Source organism: Podarcis melisellensis (genome assembly GCF_964234715.1).
Source record: "Podarcis melisellensis genome assembly, chromosome: 2".
Classification (NCBI taxonomy): domain Eukaryota; kingdom Metazoa; phylum Chordata; class Lepidosauria; order Squamata; family Lacertidae; genus Podarcis; species Podarcis melisellensis.
This window is the reverse complement of record NC_138529.1, coordinates 124,195,002-124,218,408: the sequence shown is the minus strand read 5'-3', so window position 1 is coordinate 124,218,408 and position 23,407 is coordinate 124,195,002. Positions and strand designations below refer to the sequence as shown.

Sequence of the window (23,407 nt, the reverse complement as noted above, 5' to 3'; positions counted from 1 at the left end):
GAGAGAGAGAGAGAAGCAAGTGAGAAGCCATGATTCCACGCTTCTCTTGGGGGGTGAAGCAGTGCATCTCTTAAGTGCCTCTGAAAAAGTGTCACCTACAGAGGGCATCTTGGCATTTGTACCCATTTCACATTTTGTCGGGTAAAAATAAACCTCTGGGCTCTTGGCCCTAAATGTCTCCACCCCGCCCCTGCGAAAAGGATGAAAAGAACCCATGGATTAGTTTCAAAATCAACAAAATGTGAGCAGACACAGAAAAAGCTCCTTCTTCCTTACCTCTGGTGTCCAACGGAGTCCTCTCTGCCTCAAAGGAATCGGGGCCCATTTCTGCTAACAGATCCTTTCCCTGAAAGAGCAACACAGATTCAGAACAGAACATGAAGGATTTGAAATAGAAGAGAAGAGGCAAAAACTTTAGGATGCTTTCCATTGGTAGAGCATTTTGGAATACTCTCCCTCCTGTTCAGACCCCCTTGGGAGCATCCAGAGGAAAGTCTCTCTCACCTGCTGTCTCTCCTCTGCCTGACTCAGGAGGAAACCTTCGGCCAGGGCCACCGCCTGGGAACTGGTCTCTGCTCCGCATTCCCTCACCCAGCTCTCCATCTCTGGGGGGAGGACAGCCAGGAACTGCTCCAAGATCACCAGGTCCACCATCTCAGCTTTCGTGTGCCTTTCTGGCTTCAGCCACTGATGGTCTAGTTGGTAGAACTGGTGGCAAACTTCTCGGGGTCCTTCGGCCTCCTGGCAGCAGAACTGCCTGAGCTGCTGGCTCTGCACATCAGAGCGGAGAGTGTCCTCCTCTCCCAGGATCCTTTGCATGGAGTTTTCCCAGAATCCCACACTGCTCTCAGTTTGGACGGCTTGGCTTCTGGCCGCTTCAGGGCCAGCTGAGTCTTGCTCATCCATCTCTGCTCTTAGGAAGTCTCCAAGAGATGAGAAGGAGCCCCTTGGTCTTCTGCCACGTTCTGTCTCTTGAAATCAGAGGTGCTAGCAATTCGGACAAAACAAATCCATTGTTCTGTTATAAAATTGAATCATGGTCAGGAGCAGAAAGCATTCCCTGGGAACCAGGGCTGAAGCAGACCACAGCCCAGATTCTGAGCTCTTTTTTTAATTTTAAAAAATAAAGGACAGAAGGAAGGAGGGAAGAAAGGAGGGAAGGAAGGAAGGAAGGAAGGAAGAGAAATAAGCTTCTAGCCCTCCCAGAAGGAAAGCGACCAAATTTGTTTCATGGCAATTACGTTGTAGTATGAAGTAAAAAAGGATTTTGAAAGATGGGGAGAATTAAACTCTCACTGCAAGGAATGATTTATGCAATTAAGACGAACCTTTTGCCTAAAATGTTGTTTTTATTCCAGGCAAACCCGATAATAATTTATGCAGGATGGTTCAAACAAAGGAGCTCTCAAAGTTTACCTGGCAGGGGAAGAAGCCCAGAATTAGGTATAAAACATTAACAGATATTAAAGAAAGGTGGATTGGCACGGTCAAATTTAAGACTGTATTATGAAGCATCACTAGACTACACAGTGGACGCTCGGGTTGCGAACATGCAACCCGCAGTGTCCACAGCCCACAGCATTGTATCTGCGCATGCGCAGGTCACGATTCGGCGCTTCTGCGCATGCACAAAGTGTGATTTAGCGTTTCTGCACATGCACAAGTGCCGAAACCCAGAAGTAACCCGTTCTGGTACTTCTGGGTTTGGAGCGGTGCGCAACCTGAAATCGCACAACCCGAAGCGAGTGAAGCTCTGTTTTTGAAAGGGGGTTATAAGATGATTGATTTCTAAGATGGATAAAAGACTTCTGGAATGGGAAACTAAGGATGAAATGGTGAAAGTTGCAATGAGATGTGGGACATAATATAAAAGTGTCTTCGTGGGAGAAGTTGTGGAAGGTGTGCTTCTTGTTACACTTTAAGAGAAAACTATCTGAAGCTGATTTGTAGATGGTATTTAACACCAAACAAGTTGCCCAAAATGTACAAAGCTAATGCAAGCATGTTTCAGAAGTGTAAAACGGCAGAAGGAACATTTTTTTCCATATGTGGTGGGCTTGTAAAAAAACAGCAAAGGGCCACCTCCTTCCTTCCCTCTCACGCCTCGGTCGCACTGGTTGATGATCTCCGGGTAACTGTGCCCCTGAAGGACCAGGTGCGCAGCCTGGGAGTCATTTTGGACTCACAGCTGTCCATGGAGGCACAGGTCAGTTCTGTGACCAGGGCAGCTGTTTACCAGCTCCATATGGTACGTAGGATGAGACTCTCCCTGCCCGCAAATTGTCTTTCCAGAGTGGTGCATGCTCTAGTTATCTCCCGCTTGGACTACTGCAATGGGCTCTGTGTGGGGCTACCTTTGAAGGCTACCTTTGAACTAATCCAGAATGCGGCAGCCAGACTGGTGACTGGGAGCGGCCACAGAGACCACATAACACCGGTCTTGAAAGACCTACATTGGCTCCCAGGACGTTTCCGAGCACAATTCAAAGTGTTGGTGCTGACCTTGAAAGCCCTAAACAGATTCGGCCCAGTATACCTGAAGGAGCGTCTCCACCCTCATCATTCTGCCCGGACACTGAGGTCCAGCACCGAGGGCCTTCTGGCAGTTCCCTTGCTGCGAGAAGTGAGGTTACAAGGAACCAGGCAGAGGGCCTTCTGGGTAGTGGCGCCTGCCCTGTGGAACGGCCTCCCACCAGATGTCAAAGAGAACAACAACTACCAGACTTTTAGAAGACATCTGAAGGCAGCCCTGTTTAGGGAAGCTTTTAATGTTTGATATTATTGTATTTTAATATTTGGTTGGAAGCCGCCCAAGGTGGCTGGGGAAACCCAGCCAGATGGACGGGGTATAAATAAATTATTATTATCATCATCATCATCATTATCTCAGGTGTCCCAAGAGAGGGCATCCTGGTGGCGGATCCTTGGTTGGGAAATTCCCTCTCCCCAATTGCTCACCTTCCAGTCTTTAAGGAAGCCTTGGGAACCTGTTTTCATGACCCAGCCATTTCCTGTGACTGTCCTTGGTTTTAACTCTTTTTAATATGGAATTGTAAAATGGTTGTAACTTATCCTGGGGAAACAGATGCAGCCGTAGAGGTACAAGAAATGATAACAACCCATATAAAGTTAAAGGTAGGTAGCCGTGTTGGTCTGCCGTAGTCGAAACAAAATAAAAAATATAAAATCCCTCCAGTAGCACCTTAGAGACCACGAAGTTTGTTATTGGTATGAGCTTTTGCATACATGCCTGAATTGTGCATGCATGATGTATCTGAAGAAGTGTGCATGCACACGAAAGCTCACACCAAGAGCAAACTTAGTTTCCCTAAGGTCTCTAAGGTTGTTTCAACCCATATAAAAACTCCTCTATTGAAATATTCCAAAAACAAAGGAAAGAGACAACACAGACACACACAGCCGCCACCCGCGCTGCATTTGCAAAGCAGGATCAGGCCACTTTTTAAAGTCCTGACTTGACTTTCTGCAAAGAATAATGGGAACTGTAGTTTGTTCAGAATGTGGAGAGAGTTGGCATGAGACCCCACCCCTTCCAGCCTCAAGGCTACAATTCCCAGAGTGTTTTACACACCCACCCTTCTTGCCACCCCCACCCCCTGCTGCGGAGGACCTAAAGGTCCACAAATGACAACATTTTGGAGGTCCCAGGTCGCAAGGTGGTTAGACTGGTCTCAAGTAGGGCCAGGGCCTTTTCAGCACTGGCCCCGACTTGGCGGAACGCTCTGTCCCAAGAGACCAGGGCCCTGTGGGACTTGACATCCTTCCGCAGGGCCTGCAAGACAGAGTTGTTCCGCCTGGCCTTTGGTTCGGACTCGGTCTGACCCTTATGTTTCCCTCCCCTTATGGTTCTGATATATGGGCTACTTTTAAAACGAGGCTACATTTTAAATTGCATTTTAACCTGTATTTTAAATTGGGTTTTTTCCTCTCCCCCCCTTTCCCCCCTATTATGTTTTTACTGTGATTTTATTGGTGTTAGCCACCCTGAGCCTGGTATTTTTTCCTATTATGATTTTACTGTATAGTGGTACCTCGGGTTAAGTACTTAATTTGTTCTGAGGTCTGTTCTTAACCTGAAACTGTTCTTATCCTGAAGCACCACTTTAGCAAATGGAGCCTCCTGCTGCTGCCACACCGCCAGAGCATGATTTCTGTTCTCATCCTGAAGCAAAGTTCTTAACCCAAGGTACTATTTCTGGGTTAGCAGAGTCCGTAACCTGAAGCGTCTGTAACCTGAGGTACCACTGTAGGTTTATTAGCCGCCCTGAGCCCGGCTCTGGCTGGGGAGGGCGGGCTATAAATAAAATTTATTTTTATTATTAAAAATAGAGAGTAAGGTTTCTTATATACAGAACTGTGCCAAAGTTAATGATCGTAGCTTAAGGCACGCGCGCGCACACACACACACACAACCCAGCCAGATGGGTGGGGCGTAAATAATTATAATTATTATAAATAAATAATTATAATTATTGCCAGGGAACTGGGAATTGCAGCTCAGGCAGAGAGTGGGGGGGGGGTTTGAGGGTCTCTCCCCCCCACTCTCTGCACTCGGGAGGGGCTGCCTCCCCACCTGATTTCGCTTCCCAGCCAGAAAAACTGCCACGCAATGGGGTTTTTTTTTTTTTGCTGTCCCTGGAGGCCTCTCCTGCCTCCATGGCGAGACCTGGGGCGGAGGCGGAGCAAGAGAAGCAGCATGGCGGGGGGGCGGGGGGCCGGCACAGGATTGAGCCTCCTCCCTTCGGGCCTGCGAGACAGAGCTGGTCCGCCCGGCCTTTAATCCGAATTCAGCCTGGTCTTTTATTTCCCTCCCCTCCCCGCCTCGGGGACCCCGCAGCCCATTCCCCCCGGCCTCCTCCAACTCAGCCCGCCCGCCCTGCGGATCAGCTCATTCTGAACTTTATTCATGTTTTCTATACCGTCTTTCGTGCTTCTTTTTATAATAATAATAATCATAAATTTTATTTACACCCCGCCCTCCCCGCGAAAACAGGCTGAATGAAGGCAACTTAAAAAACAGATTAAAATGCAACAAATGCAACATTAAAACATTCAAACGCAGAGTTTTAAATTGGTTGCTTGAACCAGGAAGGGCGGGGTATAAATAAAAAAAATATTATTATTATTACCCGCAGCCTCCCCCCCCCTCGACCCCTCCCTCCCCCCCAGGGGGCTGAGCCCTGCCCCCCCCCCCGATTTGGCAGGATCTGACCAGCCCCCCCCCCCGCCCCCCTTCTCCCCATGGCGAGACTCACCCCGAGAGAGGGAGACCAAGCAGCCCCTCGGCTGGCGGGGGGGGGCTGGCGAGGGAGGACCTCGCCCCCCCACGACGCCACTTCCGGACCTCTCTAGGAATCCGACTCTGCTGCTTTTAACCCTTGGCGAGCCGAGAGGAACTTCCTCCTCCTCCGAGGCAGGAACCACGTGCATCGCCCCCCCCCGAGATGCTTCATTTGGGAGACACCCCCCCCAAGAAGCAGGAGACCCCTCACCTAGGAGAGTCTGGAAGGGGGCCCGAGGGTCATCCAGTCCAGCCCCTGCCAGGCATGAATCTCAGCTCCAGCATCCCTGACGGAGGGACCCCCGCCCTCAGCAGAAACCTCCCCCCCCCCCATGGCAGCTAGACGACTCCCCCAAAATCCCGAGTCCCCCCCCCAGTCTCGAACTAAGGCCAGGACAAGGAGCCGGACCCCTCTGCTTCCCCTTTTACCCAAGCACCAGGCCTGCAGAGAGGCTCAGCCTGTCAAACTGTGGCAATAAGGAGATCCCGTGCATTGTCCTGTTTCCACTGATGGGGAGATGCTTCATTTGGGAGACCCCCCCCTTGAGCTGCCCCCTCCCCAGGCCAGAAGCAGGAGGAGGAGCAGAAGAAGGAGCTGCGGATGTTGAGCCTGGGAAAGAGGAGACGGAGAGGAGCAACTGGGCATAGGAGAGCCTGGAAGGGAGCCTGAGGGGCATCTAGTCCACCCCCTGCCAGGCAGGAATCTCAGCTCAAGCAGAGTTATAGGGAACCAGGCAGAGGGCCTTCTTGGTAGTGGCACCCTCCCATCAGATGTCAGGGAAATAAACAACTATTTTACTTTTAAAAGGCCCAACGGGAAAACTTATGGAAGATCAATTGGAAATTCACAAATTGTTACACGATTAGAGAGAACTTTCAAAAAATGGTATCTAACACCATGGAAACTTTCAAAAATGTATAAAAATGTGTCAAGTAATTGTTGGAGATGCGGAGACTCAGGAACATTCTACCATATGTGGTGGATATGTAGGAAAATACAGGTATTCTGGGAGAGTATCCATGTAGAACTGCAAAAAATGCTAAAGATCTCTTTCAATAAAAAAACAGAGGCCTACCTCCTGGGAATAACAGATTTGGATATTCCACAAAAGAGGAAGGGTATCTTTTTATATGCAACGGCGGCAGCAAGAGTTTTGATCGCAGCAAAATGGAAGAGTAATGAAATCCCCTCTAAACAAGATTGGATCCAAAAGCTGACAGAATATGCCGAATTAGATGGTTTATCAGAAAAAATAAAGAATAAATCAAAACAGGAATTTGTTTCAAAATGGGAGGTTTTCAAAGATTATCTGAAAAATATATATAGTAGTATAAATTCTGTTGCAGCATTCGAGGAACTTCAGTAATACTCGCAAGGTAGATATAAGAAATTAGATTTATTGAGAATAAGTTTAATTATGATAAAAGCACATACTGGCAAAAAGTAATATGAATTCGAAATATGGAATAGACGGGAGGTTGGGTCTTTAGTGTTAAGACCAATAGATGTTTTATTGTTTGCTAAGAAAATTATGTGCCTATGGTTATTTTTGTAATTTGTGTGTAATTTGGTATTTGTGTGTGTGTTTTTTTCTTGTTGTATAAATAAAAAACTTTTTAAAAAAGACAACTGAAAGCGGCCCTGTTTAGGGAAGTTTTTAATGTCTGACGCTGTGTTGTTTTTAATATTCGGTTGAAGCCGCCCAGAGTGGCTGGGAAACCCAGCCAGATGGGTGGGGGGCTAGAAATAATAAATTATTATTATTATTATTAGTCATGGATGCTTTAAGTTGAGGTTCTTGAATTGCAGGGTGTTGGAGGAGATGGCTCTTGGGGTCTCTTGCAACTCCCAATTCCATGCTTCTATGCAAGAGCTCCTTATTCCCCCCCCCCCATTTTGGCTGGGTTGCGAAGGAGTCCCTATCGCAAGTGTTCCACGCATAAAAAGGCTCCACAAAAATACATGGGAGGGATTTAATAATAATATTTACATGCCGCTAGATGGTAAGAAAACATCTCAGTGGTTTACTAGAAATGTTAAAATTGTAAATTAAAAATAAATTCCACAGCAAAATTAAAATAAAAACAGCCAAGATGTTAAAATTAGGAGTGTTGAGATACATCTCTGTGTGTGCAAGGTCTTGCTTGTTTACAGTGGTCCTTTAAATAAATTACAAATTTACTCAAATACTTGATCTTCCTTGTTTCGGATCTTCCCCGTCAGTTTTGCCATCTCCACATACTCCAGTTAAAGAGTTAAAATCGTATGATACTTATCGTTATATAACAGATGGATAATGGTAAAAGATGCAGCAAATTTAACCTTAAACATGGAACCTACGGGTCCGATGGTTCAAAAGAACCTTGTATTTCAATGTTTGAAATGGTTATGTTAAAATGTATAAAATTATCAAAAGAAATAAAGAAATTACAAAAAATGAGTTTTGCTTGAACAAATACAGCTTAAGGAGGCACCAAAAAGAGAACAGCAAGGTTCCTGCTTGATGTCAAGAGACAGAGAGTGATGGGAGTGCCCCAAAATCCAACTATTCTGGACAAAAGCCATGTGAGAAATAAGTAAAATAACCAAGCAAGTATTAGAAATCACCCCAGAACTGGCCCTACTAAACATCTTCCAAGACAATAATGGCCACTTACACCACAAAGAACTCATAACGCACCTACTTTCAGCAGCCAGAAGCATCATAGCCAGACACTGGAGAGACCTGTCAGGAGTAAGCATGGACCAATGGTACCAAATAGTATGGGAAACAGCCTTGCTAGAAAAATTAACCAATAAACTGAAACTGACACAGGGACAAACAGAAGACGCCTTTACCCCGGTATGGCTCCCCTTTATGACACACAGTCCAACAAGACAATGACAAATATCCACCAACAGCATACAAATCAATATGGCTAACCTGATCCAAAACACCCACCCACCCCACTCACACACGAAAACAAAGACCACCACAGCCAACCACAAATGAACAACCACACCCTCGGCCAACCCCAACCTCCCTCACCACCAAAGGAACACTTTTGTAAATCAAGAAAATCTTTAATAATAATAATAATCATAATAATAATAAAAGAACCTTCAAAGCATATTGTAACATGTTCTAATGTTACAACAGAGACCTTCACATTCAGTAATAGCTGGGGACGGACAGACCGCAGGTGATAGTTTGGTAGGCAGGATACGCTAGGCTAAAGTTATATAGACAAAAGTTGCACGTTTCAAAATCTGGAGGAGAAGACTTCTTGGGAGTGTTAGAACCCACAGTATGTGGTGCGCAAGCCCTTATGTGAAGAGAGCGGCAAGGTCTTGGGCAAGAGACCATGCAAGCGTGCAGCACAGTTTCATAAACACCTCATCCATTATGACAGACTCCCCCAATTAACACGGGGACAGAAGGAGAACAGGGTCACCTACTTGAGGAATATATGCGAGCCCCAGACAAAAATGTCCCTCTGGTCAAGATCTGGTGCTCTGTCCACATGGCGTGGGAAAAGGTGTCTGATGCTACCCCTGGAGTAAGCCGTGTTGCTCCATCTAAACCTCTTTCCATGATGTTCCATTGCTGCCGTCCTCTGCCAATTATTGACAGAGGACGGCAGCAACAGAATTCTTGACTAAACCTTCTCGCAGAGGAAAGCGTGAAACTTGTGGCTTTTCTAAGAAGTGTCCTGTGAGTGTTCAGCAGACTCCAGGAAGAGCTTGAAGCTGACACCACCATCATCCTGGTTATGCTGAAGATGACTGGTGGTCAGGAGCACCACAAATTTGCAACTTGGTGGCTTTCGAGGTGGAAGTACGTGAACTGCTTCTCAATCAGATGTTAAGTGTGCATTCAATGGTCTTGAGAGGCACGGTCAACTTCTTTGCTGGGTGGCCGAAGACCAAGAACGCCGTTGCAAGCCTCACTTGCATGATAATTCCTAAAAACAACTGTAGGGACGCGGGTGGCGCTGTGGGTAAAACCTCAGCACCTAGGACTTGCCGATCGAAAGGTCGGTGGTTCGAATCCCCGCGGCGGGGTGCGCTCCCATCGTTCGGTCCCAGCGCCTGTCAACCTAGCAGTTCGAAAGCACCTTCAGGTGCAAGTAGATAAATAGGGACCGTTTACCAGCGGGAAGGTAAACAGCGTTCCGTGTGCTGCGCTGGCTCGCCAGAGTAGCTTTGTCACACTGGCCACGTGACCCGGAAGTGTCTGCGGACAGCACTGGTTCCCGGCCTATAGAGTGAGATGAGCACACAACCCTAGAGTCTGGCAAGACTGGCCCATACGGGCAGGGGCACCTTTACCTTTAAAGACAACCGTTGCTATGGCTTCACCTTGTGGTGAGTTCTTTGATGGGCAGTGAGATGGGCACTCTGACTGAAGGTCTTTCCGCATTCCAAGCACTGATAGGGTTTCCTCCCTGAATGAATTCTCTGATGGACCAAGAGATGGGCGCTCTGACTGAAGCTCTTTCCACAGTCCAGGCACTGATAGGGCTTCTCACCTGTGTGAATTCTTTGGTGGGAAGTGAGACTTTTCTTCCAGGTGAAGCTCCTTCCGCACTCTAAGCATTGATGAGGTTTCTCTGCACTGTGAGTTTTTTGATGGGCCGTTAAATTTACTTTCTTACTGAAGCTCTTCCCACATTCCAGGCACTGAAAGGGTTTCTCCCGTGTATGAATGATTTGATGAGAGGTGAGATTTTCCTTCCAGGTGAAGCTCCTTCCGCACTCTAAGCACTGATGCAGTTTCTCGCCACTGTGAATTCTCTGGTGGGTCATGAGATTAGCCCTCTTACTGTAGCTCTTTCCACAATCCAAGCACTTGTGTGGTTTCTCCCCTGTATGAATTCTTTGATGGGAAATGAAACTTTTCTTCCAGGTGAAGCTCTTTCCGCACTCCAAGCAATGATAGGATTTCTCACCTGTATGAATTATTTGATGGGAAGTGAGATCTTTTTTCCTAATGAAGCTCTTTCCACACACTTGGCACTGAAATGGTTTCTCCCCACAGTGGATTCTCTGATGTTGACGGAAGTTTGTGCCTGCGTGGAAGCTCTTTCCACATTCCAAGCACTGGTAAGGTTTTTCCCCACTGTGGATTCTCTTATGAGAAGTGAGACTTTCCTTCCGAGTGAAGCTCTTTCCACACTCCAAACATTTATAGGGTTTCTCACCTGTATGACTTCTCTGATGGCAAGTGAGACTTTCGTTCCGAGTGAAGCTCTTTCCGCATTCCAAGCACTGATACGGTTTCTCTCCTGTGTGAATTCGATGATGTGAAGTGAGATGGGCCCTCTGACTGAAACACGTTCCACACTCCAAGCACTGATAGGCTTTCTTCCCAGTGGGATTTATTTGATGAGAAGTGAAATCGGAGCTCTGACTGGAGCTCTCTTCACACTCCAAATATCGATAAGGCTTCTCCTCTGTGTGGATATCTCCTTCGTTCTTCATTTCTAATTCATCATTACCTACAAACAAGGAAAGAAGCTAATTAGAGCCTCAGGAAGAGATGGAGTCTGTAATTCTAGGTAAAGGGTAAAGGGACCCCTGACCATTAGGTCCAGTCGTGGCCAACTCTGGGGTTGCGGCGCTCATCTCGTTTTATTGGCCGAGGGAGCCGTCGTGCAGCTTCCGGGTCATGTGGCCAGCATGACTAAGCTGCTTCTGGTGAACCAGAGCAGCGCACGGAAACGCCGTTTACCTTCCCGCCAGAGCAGTACCTATTTATCTACTTGCACTTTGAGGTGCTTTCGAACTGCTAGGTGTGCAGGAGCAGGGACCAAGCAACGGGAGCTCACCCCGTCATGGGGATTCGAACCGCCGACCTTCTGATCAGCAAGTCCTAGGCTCTGTGGTCTAACCCACAGCGTCACCCGCGTCCCTTCTGTAATTCTAGAACAATGCTAATGAATGCTTGTGAAAGAGAATGAGCTGAAGAGAGTTAGATGTGAGATCTTACTACAGAGTTCACTGCCTTTGTTGACTGGTATTAACTTATATACTTATGGGAATTTGAGATTCAAAAAGCCTGTCCCTTTTCTGGGATGGATTTTGTTTGGCCCATTCATGGAATCCAGTCCATCTCCAAGGTCAGTCATCTCTTTTGAAAATGGACAGAAGCAAAAACAAAAAACAAAACACCTGACAGAAGCTACCTCAGTCTCCCCAACCACTCTAAATCCTACATTTAAAACGGCACGGTGAGTTCAGACAAGTCTGATCATGGTTGAAAAAGCCGTAACTGGAGGAACAATATTCGCAGATGAAACAGTCAATAGCTCTCCATGGGGGTGTGAGAATTCCAGGTGCTGTAGGTTGTCCTGTTGAGCTCCATCAAAATATTGGTGTTTAATCAGATAGAGATACGCTTGGAATTTCAAAACTGATCTTATGATCCAGCAGGGAGCCTTACCAACGGAGTCCAGGATCCCACGATTCCCCTCCATGACCTCCTTATGCAGAGCTCTCTGGTCAGGATCCAGCAACGCCCACTCCTCCTCCGTGAAACAAACGGTGACATCATCAAAGCACACCGGACCCTAAAAGAAAGAGGAAATTGTTGTGCATTTTATTGTGATTTTTTATTTATAGTGATTTTTAAACAAAGTAGTAGTAATAATAACAATAATAACAACAACTTATTATTTCTACCCCGCCCATCTGGTTGGGTTTCCCCAGCCACCCTGGGCGGTTTCCAACAGAACACTAAAATACAATAACCTGTTAAACATTAAAAGCTTCCATGAACAGGGCTGCCTTCAGATGTCTCCTAAAAGTTTGGTAGTTATTTTTCTCTTTGACATCTGATGGGAGGGCGTTCCACAGGGCAGGCGCCACTACCCAGAAGGCCCTCGGAGCTGGACCTCAGTGTCCGGGCAGAACGATGGGGGTGAAGACACTCCTTCAGATATACTGGACCGAGGTCGTTTAGGGCTCTAAAGGTCAGCACCAACACTATGAATTGTGCCTGGAAACATACTGGGAGCCAATGTAGGTCTCGGCCGCTCCCAGTCACCAGTCTAGCTGCCACATTCTGGATTTGTTGTAGTTTCCGGGTCACCTTCAAAGGTATCCCACGTAGAGCACATTACAGTAGTCCAAGCGGGAGATAACCAGAGCATGCACCACTCTGGCCAGACAGTCTGCGGGCAGGGAGGGTCTCATCCTGCGTACCAGATGGAGCTGGTAAACAGCTGCCCTGGTCACAGAATTGACCTGCACCTCCATGGACAGCTGTGAGTCCAAAATGACTCCCAGGCTGCGCACCTGGTCCTTCAGGGGCACAGTTACTCCATTCAGGACCATGAAGTCCTCCGCACCTGCCCTCCTCCTGTCCCCCAAAAACAGTACTTCTGTCTTGTCAGGATTCAACCTCAATCCATTAGGCGCCATCCATCCTCCAACTGCCTCCAGACCCTCACACAGGACCTTCACTGCCTTCACTGGTTCTGAATTCAAAATAAATTCTCTTCCACATTCCCCTACTTACTTTGACAGCAAACATTAATTTACCATTAATTGCTATATCCCACACTTTTTTATACCATTCATCTATTTGAAATCCACCTTGTTTCTTTCCATTTCCTAGCTATGATAATTCTTGCAACAAATTTGTGATTAAGTCCTTCATAGCTTGCATACAGTGGTGCCTCGCAAGACGAAAAGAATCCGTTCCGCGAGTCTCTTCGCCTTGCGGTTTTTTCATCTTGCGAAGCAAGCCCATTAGCGGCTTAGCGCTATTAGCGGCTTAGCGGATCAGCTGATAAGCGGCTTAGCGGATCAGCTGATAAGCTGCTTAGCGGATCAGCTGTTAAGCGGCTTAGCGCAGTGTTTCCCAACCTTTTTTGGGCAAAGGCACACTTGTTTCATAAAAAAAATCTCGAGGCACACCACCATTAGAAAATGTTTAAAAAATTAACTCTGTGCCTATATTGACTATATATAAAGTAACTCTCTTTAATAGGCATCAAATAAACACAAAGAAAGTACCGGTATTTTATAATTACTTTATTATGAAATAGTAAGTACCGTATTTTTAGGACGCTCCGCCCCATAGGACGCACCTACTTTTTTTGGGGGGGGGGGAAATAAAGGAAAAATTTTTCCCCTTTATTTCCCCCCCAAAACCAGGTTGGGGAACAGTGGGATGGCGGTGCTGCGCCTCCCCGCTGTCCCCCGAGCTTGTGGGGCTGGCCCATGTCTGCCTGGCGCGAGGGGCGCCCTTCGGAGGACGCCCCGTGCATCGGGCGGCAGGCTACAGTCCGCAGCATGGGGAACCCTCTGTTTCAGGGCGCCCCACGCGCCCCCCGGATGCGCAAGGCTTGCCAACACGAGCGCGGAGCACGGGGCGTCCTCCGAAGGGCGCCCCGTGCTCTGCGCCGCCCGCAAGCCTTGCGCTCCTGGGGGGAGATCCCCCGGGTGCGCAAGGCTGGCCAACACCAGCGCGGAGCACGGGGTGTCCTCCGAAGGAACGCCGCCATCCCGCTGTCCCCCGACTTGGTTAGAAGGCTGGCGGGGGAGAAGCCTGCTTTTCCCCGTCGCCAGCCCCGCAAACTCGGGCGACAGTGGGAGAGGCGTAGCGCGCCCACCCGCTGTCTCCCGACATGGTTTGGAGGCTGGCGGAGGGCTTCCTCCTCCCCCAGCCCCGCAAGCTACCAGAGCTCTGGGTCCCGTTCTGGGGGAGGGGGAAGCTCGGGCTTCCCCCGCCCCAGCCCCGCGTCTCCAGCCGGGAGAGGGTCGCGCTCTCCCGGCTGGATAGGTGACGCTCGGCTATGGAGGCTCCTGCCATAGGTGCGCGTCACCTCTCCAGCGGGGAGAGGGTCGCGGGGGGCTGCTTTAGCCCCGCGCGCACTCTCCCGGCTGGAGAGGTGACGCGCGCCTATGGCAGGAGCCTCCATAGGCGCGCGTCACCTCTCCAGCTGGGAGAGCACGCACGGGGCTAAAGCAGCCCCCCGCGACCCTCTCCTGGCTGGAGAGGTGACGCGCGCCTATGGCAGGAGCCTCCATAGGCGCGCGTCACCTCTCCAGCTGGGAGAGCACGCATGGGGCTAAAGCAGCCCCCCCGCGACCCTCTCCCGGCTGGAGAGGTGACGCGCGCCTATGGCAGGAGCCTCCATAGGCGCGCGCCACCTCTCCAGCCGGGAGAGGGTCGCGGGGGGGCTGCTTTAGCCCTGTGCGTGCTCTCCCAGCTGGAGAGGTGACGCGCGCCTATGGCCGCTGCTCCCTGACCTGCTCTTTGGGGCTGCTTTAGCCCCTGCCGTGCTGCCGGCTGCCGCCCGCAAGCCTTGCGCTCCTGGGGGGAGATCCCCCGGGTGCGCAAGGCTGGCCAACACCAGCGCGGAGCACGGGGCGGCCTCCGAAGGGCGCCCCGTGCTCCGTGCTGCCAGCTGCCGCCCGCAAGCCTTGCGCTCTCGGGGGGGAGATCCCCCGGGTGCGCAAGGCTGGCCAACACCAGCGCGGAGCACGGGGCGGCCTGCCGAAGCGAGTGGCAATGGGATGTGGGAGCTCGCTCGCCGCCCCGCGTGTGCTCGCCGCCGCCCCGCCTCTCGGCCGCCCGACTCGCCCGCCTCCCTCCCACGGCACACCCGGCAACGGAACACCGGTTGGGAAACACTGGCTTAGCGGATCAGCTGATAAGCACCTTAGCGGATCAGCTGTTAAGCGGCTTAGCGGCTCAGCTGATAAGCGGCTTAGCGGCTTGGGAAAAAGGGGGGAAAAGGAAAAATCCCCGCAGGAACTCGCAAGACATTTTCGTATTGCGAAGCAAGCCCATAGGAAATTCGTTTTGCGAAGCACCTCCAAAACGGAAAACCCTTTCGTCTAGCGGGTTTTCCGTCTTGCGAGGCATTCGTCTTGCGGGGCACCACTGTACATTTAACCTTATCGTAGATTTATAGCAATGGTATTTCTGGACTTTCATTCAGCCTTAACCCTGCCATTTCCCTTATCTCCTTCAACACCCTTTGCTAAACATTTTGTACAAATTTACAGCCCCACCACATCTGAATATATGTCCCAGTTTCCTGACATCCCCTCCAACATAACACCAAATGTTTGTTGTCTATTTGATTTAGTCTTACGGCTGTTACTACCACCTCCATACTACCTTACAGTATAGTTATTTTCTTACAGATATCCTTTTCAGAGGATGTTTCTCCCATGTTTTCCCCAAGCTCTGACTATTTATCTGACCTGTTAACTCCTTTTCGCACACCCCTTTTAGTTGATCTTGCTGATCTTCCGATTCTACCACTATTTTGTAAATTTCACTGGTTTCCCCTTTTATATTTTTCTTCATCTTTCCTTTTTTATAATCACCTTTTTGAATTTTGTATATTCTCGACATTCCTTATTTTCCCTTACCAATTTCTTTGTCCATCCCTCCAACTGTATACAGTTAAACCAAATTATTTTACTTCCCGTTAGAGCAGCCTTTCTCTACCTGTGGGTCCCCTGATGTTGTTGAACTACAACTCCCATCACCCCTAGCTAGCAAGGCCAGAGCTCAGGGGATGAGGGGAGTTGTAGTCCAACAACATCTGGGGACTCCCAGGTTGAGAACCATTGTTCTAAGGGAAGGTAAAGGGACCCCTGACCGTTATGTCCAGTCATGGCCGTCTCTGGGGTTGCGGCGCTCGTCTCACTTTACTGGCCAAGGGAGCCGGCGCACAGCTTCCGGGTCATGTGGCCAGCATGAATAAGCCGCTTCTGGCGATCCAGAACAGCGCACGGAAACGCCCTTTACCTTCCCGCTGGAGTGGTACCTATTTATCTACTTGCACTTTGACGTGCTTTCGAACTGCTAGGTTGGCAGGAGCAGGGACTGAGCAACGGGAGCTCACCCCATCGCAGGGATTCGAACTGCCAACCTTCTGATCGGCAAACCCAAGAGGATCAGTGGTTTAGGCCTTATTCTGAGCACATAACGTCATTTGCCACCTTTTTTCAGGGCACCTTTGACAGAAAGCAGGAGGTGGAAGGAGTCACTCTTGCCAGCCCCACCCCTCAACCTCTCTCCCCACAAGTCTCCTGCCCCCTACCTGATCTGCTTCCATAGCCGCTGCTTCCTCTTCGGCACCATGAAAAGACATATGAGGTCTTGCCGGCATAATCCTGTCACCTGCCAGAGACAATGGGAAGTGGGAAGCCATGAATGCCTGCTTCTCTCTGACGTTCAGGAGTGCATCTCCAACTAAAGATGGACATTAAAAAAAGTCTTATGTGAGTGGTGCATGTGGATGTCTGTAAATATTTCATATTTTCTTTGTGTAAAAATATTTCCTCTGGGCTCTTGACCCCCTGTGACTCCCCCTAAAAGATGAAAATAACCCATGGATTATTTTGAACATCAACAGAATGTGACCAAAGAGAGAAATAACTCCTTCCTCCTTACCCGGTGGCTTCTCTCTGGTGTCCAACGGAGTCCTCTCTGCCTCACAGGAATCAATGTCCATTTCTGCTAACAGATTATTTATCTGAAAGAGCAACAAGGATTTAAAACAGAGAACGGGGAGAAGGATCAGAAAAAGAATGACAGAAGCAAAAACTTGGCAGGTATCAGATCTCATTCCTTGGATGCATTCCAAAAAATGGGGCCCTTTGTAGAGCATTTTGGGATCTTCTCCCTCCTGTTTGGAGCCCCTTAGGATTATCCAGTCTCTCTCACCTGCTTCGTCTCCTCTGCCTGACTCAAGAGGAAACCTTCGGCCAGGGCCACTGCCTGGGAACTGGTCTCTGCTCCACATTCCCTCACCCAGCTCTCTATCTCGGGTGGAAGGACAGCCAGGAACTGCTCCAATATCACCAGGTCCAGCATCTCAGCTTTCGTGTTCCTTTCTGGCTTCAGCCACTGATGAGCCAGGCAGTAGAGTCGGCTGCAAACCTCTCGGGGTCCTTCAGCCTCTTGGTAGCAGAACTTCCTGACCTGCTGGCTCTGCACCTCTGAGCAGAGGGTCTCCTCCTCACCCAGGATCCTTTGCATGGAGTTTTCCCAGAATTCCCCACTTCTCCCAGTCTGCATATCACGGTCTCTTCCCGCTTCAGGACCGGCGGAGTCTTGCTCATCCATCTCTGCTCTCAGGAAGCCTCCAAGAGATCAGAAGGAATCAGAAGGAATCTTCTGCCACGTTCTGTCTGTGTGAATCAGGGGTGCCAGCAAATCCTACAAAGCAAATCCATAATTCTGTGATAAAACTGATGAACCGCTAAACAGGGGTGGCCAACTCCCAAGGGACTGCGATCTACACACAGTTCAAAACTGGCAGTGATCTACCCCCTTTTTTGTTTGGGCAAATATTGTTGGGGCAAATCTGTTGAGGTTCTTTGTGTGAAGCCAGTGATCCATCACAGACCTCCGGTAATCTACCGATAGATCACGATCTACCTATTGGGACGTGCCTGCACTAGAAGAAAGAGGTTACCTGAGCATGTGTGGATAAGACTTACTAGGAATCAGGGCTGGACTGCCTGTTTCTTGCCTGCTTTGGTTTCATTTTGCAGCATAATAAATTTTTATTTATACCCTGCCCTTCCTGGTTCAGAAAACCGGGCTCAGGGCGGCTAACAACATATTTAAAACACTTAATTGATGCAAAAAACAAACAAACAACAGCATAAAGTACAGTATCAAACGTGAACAACAATAAATTCAGAATTCAGAAATCAATTCAGGGGGGAAATCCATCTAATAAACATTAGATGATCACCAGGGCTAGCTGGCTGAATTAGTCCTATTTGGGCCAGTGAGGAGACCAGGGGAGAATTAGCTGTGGGATCCTAGAGCAGGTAATCTCCATAAAAAGGGGAGGAGGAGGGAAGGAAAGGAAATAAAAGATCAGGCTAAATTCAAATTGAAGGCCAGATGGAATAGCTCCGTCTTACAGGCCCTGCGGAAGGAAGTTCAATCCTGCAGGGCCCTGGTCTCCTGGGACAAAGCATTCTACCAGGTTGGAGCCACCACTGAGAAGGCCCTGGCCCTGGTGGAGGATAGCCTGACTTCCTTAGGGCCCTCTAAACTATGATAATTCATGGACCTTAAGGTCCTCTGTGGGGCAGACCAGGAACCTCCAAAGTGCTGCAGACAGATGAGTGTGGTGGGGTCCCCACTTCCTTGTTCTAAGGGCCAGGTACTAACCTGTCTAGTCCCCCAAAAGCCAACTGGGCCAGAGGAAAGGTAATTTAAGGTAAGTCAACATTCCCATTTCAGCATTATGCTTAACACCCTCTGCTCCTCGACTTGGAAGGCCCCCCCATGCATAAGTTGAACCTGCTCCCCCCAGCATCCTCCCTTGAAGTCCTGGGACCCCCTCTTCTCCCCCAAAGCACCTCATGGCAGGAAACAGAAGAGGCTCACCGAGTTGCGCATCCTTGGGAGAGCAGTGACAAGAGGGGGGGGCTTCTGCTCTGAGGACCCCTCCCTTGTAGCTCCGTGCCCTTTAACCCTTGGCGAACCAAGGGCACCCGCTTTCTCTCTCTCTCCCTCCCGTCCAGGGGGAACCAGGTGAGACCCCCAGAGAGGTGTCTCCCCCCCCCCCGCCGGCGCTGTGAACTATTCTCTCCCTTTGGCCAGAAAGAGGACCAGATCCTTTTTTCAACAGCTGTCAATTCTAGGATGGGGTTTCCTGCTCCTCGTTTTTTCTAGCCGAGGCGCAGAGCAGCTCGGAAGGGCAAGGGGGTTCCCCCCCGCGCCCCAAATTCAGCATCTTTGAGTTTGGGTCTTCCTGCTGAAGATGGAGAGAGGAGAGGGCAGAGCCGGCTGCGCTCAGCACGCCAAGGGTTAAAAGGCACTGAGCTGCATTCCTAGAAAGGCCAGGAAATAAGGAGCAGAAGCCCCTCCCTCCCAGGTCCCTTCCTGCCAGGGGTGGGGCTGGGGTCTTTTTTTCTTTCTCCTCTGCCTGCTGCCTCAGTTTCCCTCCTGGCATCCTCTCTTGGGGTGCTTTGGGGAGAAGGGGGGCTGCTCAGCTTCTGTATGGGGCGACCCCCAGATTAGGGAGTCCCCTCTTCATCTTTTGCCCTGTCGGGGAGGGAGGGCACTGGGGGACAAGGGCTGCAGAGTGACCCCTGGACTCATCCCCCAAAGGGAGTCGTCCCCCAATCGCTCTTTCTAGTGCAGGGCATCAGAGGGGGGGCGCTTTGTCTGTGGGGAGGGAGGAAGGGGTTTCGGGGGGCACAGGGCGGTTTAGGGTATAAAAGGGTCTGGGTAAAAGGCAGATCTACACGGATCCTCGTGGATCCAAAAAAAATCACACATCCACTGTTTTGTGGTACCAGAATGTCACAAAAACATGGTTAAAAAACATGCTTTAAAAAAAAACAACAACAGGATTTCTTCATGATTTTTGCACTAGATGAGCCCAAAGTCACCATCGGATCAAATATCATGGCCATGGCCACACCCTGCACCACAAAACACCGTTTACCTTCCCGCCAGAGTGGTACCTATTTATCTACTTGTACTTTGACGTGCTTTCGAACTGCTAGGTTGGCAGGCGCTGGGACCGAGCAGCGGGAGCTCACCCCGTCGCAGGGATTCGAACCACCAACCTTCTGATCAGCAAGTCCTAGGCTCTGTGGTTTAACCCACAGCGCCACCCGCGTCCCTTTAATGATATGGCCCACCATTAAACTTGCATGCACCACGAAATGTGCCCCCCCCCCCCACGGAAAGATCAGGCTGCATATACCCTTTTCTCTCCCAATTTGAGTTCCACCTGGAAATTATGTGGCAGAAGTTACAAATGCTTGCAAATCCATGCCCCTGCTTGATTCACAGAGAGCAGAAGGGTAGTGATATTATTAAGCCCCCCGCAGCAAACGTAGAAACAGAGAGCCACCAAGCACCTTAGAAACAAAAGGATTTATCGTGGCCGAGCCAGTTGTGGGGCTAGAGAGTTTGGGATCAGAGCATTCTGCAGGCGGAACAGCAGGTGCCTCCGAGTTCTGACAGAGGAGCATCAGCACTCAGGAGGGGCCAGGTGGGGCCAGGTCCTGGGGGGGGGTTGCCACGGTGACAAGGACCCACCCTCCTTTGTGACATCTCTTGCTTCTCCTTTAAAAGCCACTGACTCGCAGGCAGCCATTGTGGGGTTAGTGAGGAGAGGTCAGAGGAGAGAGGAGAGAGGTGGTGGTGGCAGTTGGCGGAGAGTAAGCGGAAGATTAGTGATTTGTTCTTTTTTCCTTTTCTTATTTTGATTTCATTTATTACTTTTATTTTATTTGTTTATTTTATTTTGTTTATTTTGATTTTCTTTTATTCTTTTCTTTTAACACTTATTTTATTTTATTTTTGTTCTTTATTTTAATTTTTTGTTTTTTTGTTTTATATCTTTGTGCACGTCTGTGGGTGGGATCTTTTCGTTGACAACATGGGCAGGCTGTAAGTAGCATCCCTTTCTCCTCATCTCCTGGGGGGGGGCGTGTCACAAACTGGGAGGTTTTTCTGGCGGACACCTGAGTATCAGGTTTGTCCCTGTCCCTCCCTTGAACTCCACGTACACCCATTAAGTAAAACAAAGGAAAATATATACATGTTCCTGTTCCCAGCCAAGTTGAGTACCCCCTATTGTCCCGGTCAAGTCCCCAATCCATGTAGGTTAGATCCACTTTTGTCCTTGAGATGGCTACCTGTCTGGCACTCAGAGACCAGGAGGGCAGTGATTATCACCCCGGCAGAAGGGTTGCTGGGTACCTGGTCTCATGCTTCAGGGATGATGGCTGCCCCTAGCCATGTCCCAGGTGCCTCCTCTGGTCGCCATCTTCCTTCTGAGCAGAGCAGCATTGGAACAGTGTCAACCCGGTGTTGGATTGCTTTTATATGAATATTTGGGGGTTTTCCCACTGCAAGAGCAGGCGAGTGCTAGGACCAGATATTAGCTGCTGCTGCTGCTGCTTCTTCTTCTTCTTCTTCTTCTTCTTCTTCTTCTTCTTCTTCTCCTTCTCCTTCTCCTTCTCCTTCTCCTTCTCCTTCTCCTTCTTCTTCTATCACTCGTAGCCGAGTAAGATTGACTTCCATGAAGAGTGAGTTTTAACCGTGAGTCCGTAAGTGACTGTGGAGGCCAATTCTGGATCCACACATCCTTCCACAGTGGGGACATAGGTTTCTGGGCGGGAGTTGATCACGGTGTGGATTTGCCAAGCGTGCCTTCCTCTTAGCTCGTTTCTCCCTTGCGTCCTGTGTTCAAGTGTCTTCAAAGCCCATGACACCTTTGGTAAAGGCTGTTCTCCTATTGGAGCGCTTGCAGGCCAGTGTTTCCCAGCCATTGGTGTTTATACAACATGTTTTTAGATTGGCCTTGAGAGAGTTTTTAAACCTCTTGTTGGCCACCAGCATTACACCTTCCATTTTTAAGTTTGGAATAGAGTAGTTGCTTTGGAAGACGATCATCAGGCATCCGAACCACATGACCAGTCCAACGAAGTTGGTGTTGAAGAATCATTGCTTCAACACTGGTGATCTTTGCTTCTTCCAGGACACTGGTATTAGTTCGCCTGTCTTCCCAAGTGGTGTGTCACATTTTTCAGAGACACCATTGATGGAATCTTTCAAGGAGTTGGAGGTGGCGTTTATAAGTGGTCCATGTTTCACAAGCGTACAGCTGGGTTGGTAGTGCAAGAGCCTAGACTAAAACTTGAAAGACTAGTTTCAATGGACCAAGAATGGTTTTCATGGCTGGTTCTGATTTCCCAGTGGGAATTCCTACTTGTAGAGCAGAGGCCACGGCTGGTCGGCAGCTGCAGTGCCTGTGTGCTTTGTTCTGTTGTTGTTGTTGTTGTTGTTTAGTCATGTCCGACTCTTTGTGACCCCCTGGACCAGAGCACGCCAGGCCCTCCTGTCTTCCACTGCCTCCCACAGTTTGGTCAGACTCATGTTTGTAGCTTCGAGAACACTGTCCAACCATCTCGTCCTCTGTCATCCCTTTCTCCTTGTGCCCTCAGTGCTTTGTTCTAGAGAGCACTGTTTTGTGGCACTCACTGGTTGCTATTGGACAGTTCTTTGGATAGTCTGAGCGGATTGGTTGAGCACCTTGCGAGCGAAAGGCTCAGCCTTCATTAGGGCAAATGTTCTACCCTTATTTGACTTGACTGCATGAATTTGACTTGACTGCATGAATGAGGGGACCAGGCTCTCTGGGTCCTGGCATGGCCGTAGCTCTTGAACCCAGAGCACTTGGGACCTCCTTTCTCTCTCTGCCAGCCCTTCATGCTCTGGGCTGCCTCTTTCAGGCTCTGATGATGCCCCTTCAGGTCACTGAACTGCAGAGAGATGGAAGAAATTGGTCCTGATGGGCAGACAAGGATTGATTAGGCTCCACATATGTATTTCTGTTCTGCAAATTCGGCAGTGGTTCACTGTTTTCTCCAGATGCCCCTCCTCACACACAAACACCCCCCAAGAATTGGGGCTGCCGGCGTCTGAGTCGCTCTCTCTGCTCATCTCTTCTAGGATCAGGTGCTTAAGGCGCCTGTTCGGACGCTGCCACATCTGATGCCACGTCTGGTGGCCCCCCAGCAAGACCCAGAGCAGCCTGTGGTGCCAGGTGAGCCAGTGGCCCTCCTTTTTTGGCCAGAGGAGGGCAGGAATGGGCATGGGGGGCGACTAGTCCAAGGATGCAAAAGAGGACTCACCTGTTCCCCTGTCCTTCTGTTTGCAGTGCTGCTGCGGTTCCGCATCCCAGCCCCAGGGGTGAGTATTGGAGAAAACAAGAGCAGGGACTGGATCCCTCAGACCTGCCCCCCCTTTGCCCCCCACTCTGCACTCTCAGATGCGGAGAAGCCCTCCCCTCACGAGGAACTGACAGCCTGACTTTTGCATTTCAGCTGCTGGAGGATGAACAGCTCTACCTCCTGGGGGCCATCTAGAACTGCCAGGCAGCTGAGCTCAGGGGGCTCCGATCCCTGAAGTGCTCCAAGCAGGAGACAGCCCAAGCCATTCTGGTGGGTGATGGGGGGTGTGGGGGGAAGGGGTTGTGCATCTGGGGGGAGGAGGACCCTGCCGGCTTAGGCCATGGGGTTGCCATTCCCCTGCAAAGCCAAGCCTGGTGTTTGGGGTCGGAGCTGATTTTCCTCCTCTGTTCTCTTCCAGGACATCTTGGGGC

General features: G+C 49.7%; 3 protein-coding genes across 5 annotated transcripts in view; all 3 read right to left on the bottom strand.

Annotated features, from left to right (window-relative positions):
* The window catches only part of LOC309364456 (uncharacterized protein), a 36,035-nt gene extending 18,238 nt beyond the window's left edge, over positions 1–17,797 (bottom strand). Inside the window, exons 1-2 of the mRNA XM_081901774.1 lie at positions 16,981–17,797; positions 16,708–16,789 (exon numbers count right to left, since the gene is read on the bottom strand). Of these exons, the coding sequence (XP_081757900.1) occupies positions 16,708–16,789; positions 16,981–17,382 (484 nt within the window). The 5' untranslated portion in view covers positions 17,383–17,797. The remainder of the gene's footprint in view (positions 1–16,707; positions 16,790–16,980) is intronic.
* LOC309365179 (zinc finger and SCAN domain-containing protein 12-like) lies at positions 44–5,334 on the bottom strand. Of its 3 annotated transcripts, XM_081903387.1 has the most exons (4): positions 5,277–5,334; positions 1,329–1,416; positions 505–987; positions 44–346 (listed from the first exon to the last, which is right to left on the bottom strand). In XM_081903387.1, exons 3-4 carry the CDS (start codon positions 904–906, stop codon positions 170–172), a joined length of 579 nt encoding a protein of 192 aa, XP_081759513.1. In that variant the 5' UTR covers positions 907–987; positions 1,329–1,416; positions 5,277–5,334; the 3' UTR covers positions 44–169. The 3 variants fall into 3 exon arrangements, with proteins under 3 accessions (XP_081759513.1, XP_081759514.1, XP_081759512.1); XM_081903388.1 differs by lacking the exon at positions 1,329–1,416 and having other exon boundaries at positions 505–1,018; positions 5,277–5,321; XM_081903386.1 differs by lacking the exon at positions 1,329–1,416 and having other exon boundaries at positions 45–346.
* Positions 9,624–16,472, bottom strand: LOC309364888 (uncharacterized protein). The gene is made up of 3 exons (XM_081902865.1): positions 16,355–16,472; positions 11,728–11,854; positions 9,624–10,783 (listed from the first exon to the last, which is right to left on the bottom strand). The coding sequence occupies exons 1-3, from the start codon at positions 16,463–16,465 to the stop codon at positions 9,633–9,635; spliced, it is 1,389 nt and encodes a 462-aa protein (XP_081758991.1). The 5' UTR covers positions 16,466–16,472; the 3' UTR covers positions 9,624–9,632.
* Positions 17,798–23,407: the final 5,610 nt, after the last annotated feature.

What these genes read in the sequence shown, in the direction of transcription:
- LOC309364888 (XM_081902865.1), bottom strand. Translation starts at nt 16,465, where the DNA reads ATGGCTTCCCACTTCCCATTGTCTCTGGCAGGTGACAGGATTATGCCG. An exon ending in CGGCTATGGAAGCAGATCAG is followed by an intron (nt 11,855 to 16,354) that starts GTAGGGGGCAGG and finishes TCTTTCTTTTAG; the next exon opens with GGTCCGGTGTGCTTTGATGA. An exon ending in TGGGATCCTGGACTCCGTTG is followed by an intron (nt 10,784 to 11,727) that starts GTAAGGCTCCCT and finishes CCTTGTTTGTAG; the next exon opens with GTAATGATGAATTAGAAATG.
- LOC309365179 (XM_081903387.1), bottom strand. Translation starts at nt 906, where the DNA reads ATGGATGAGCAAGACTCAGCTGGCCCTGAAGCGGCCAGAAGCCAAGCC. An exon ending in AGGCAGAGGAGAGACAGCAG is followed by an intron (nt 347 to 504) that starts GTGAGAGAGACT and finishes TTGCTCTTTCAG; the next exon opens with GGAAAGGATCTGTTAGCAGA.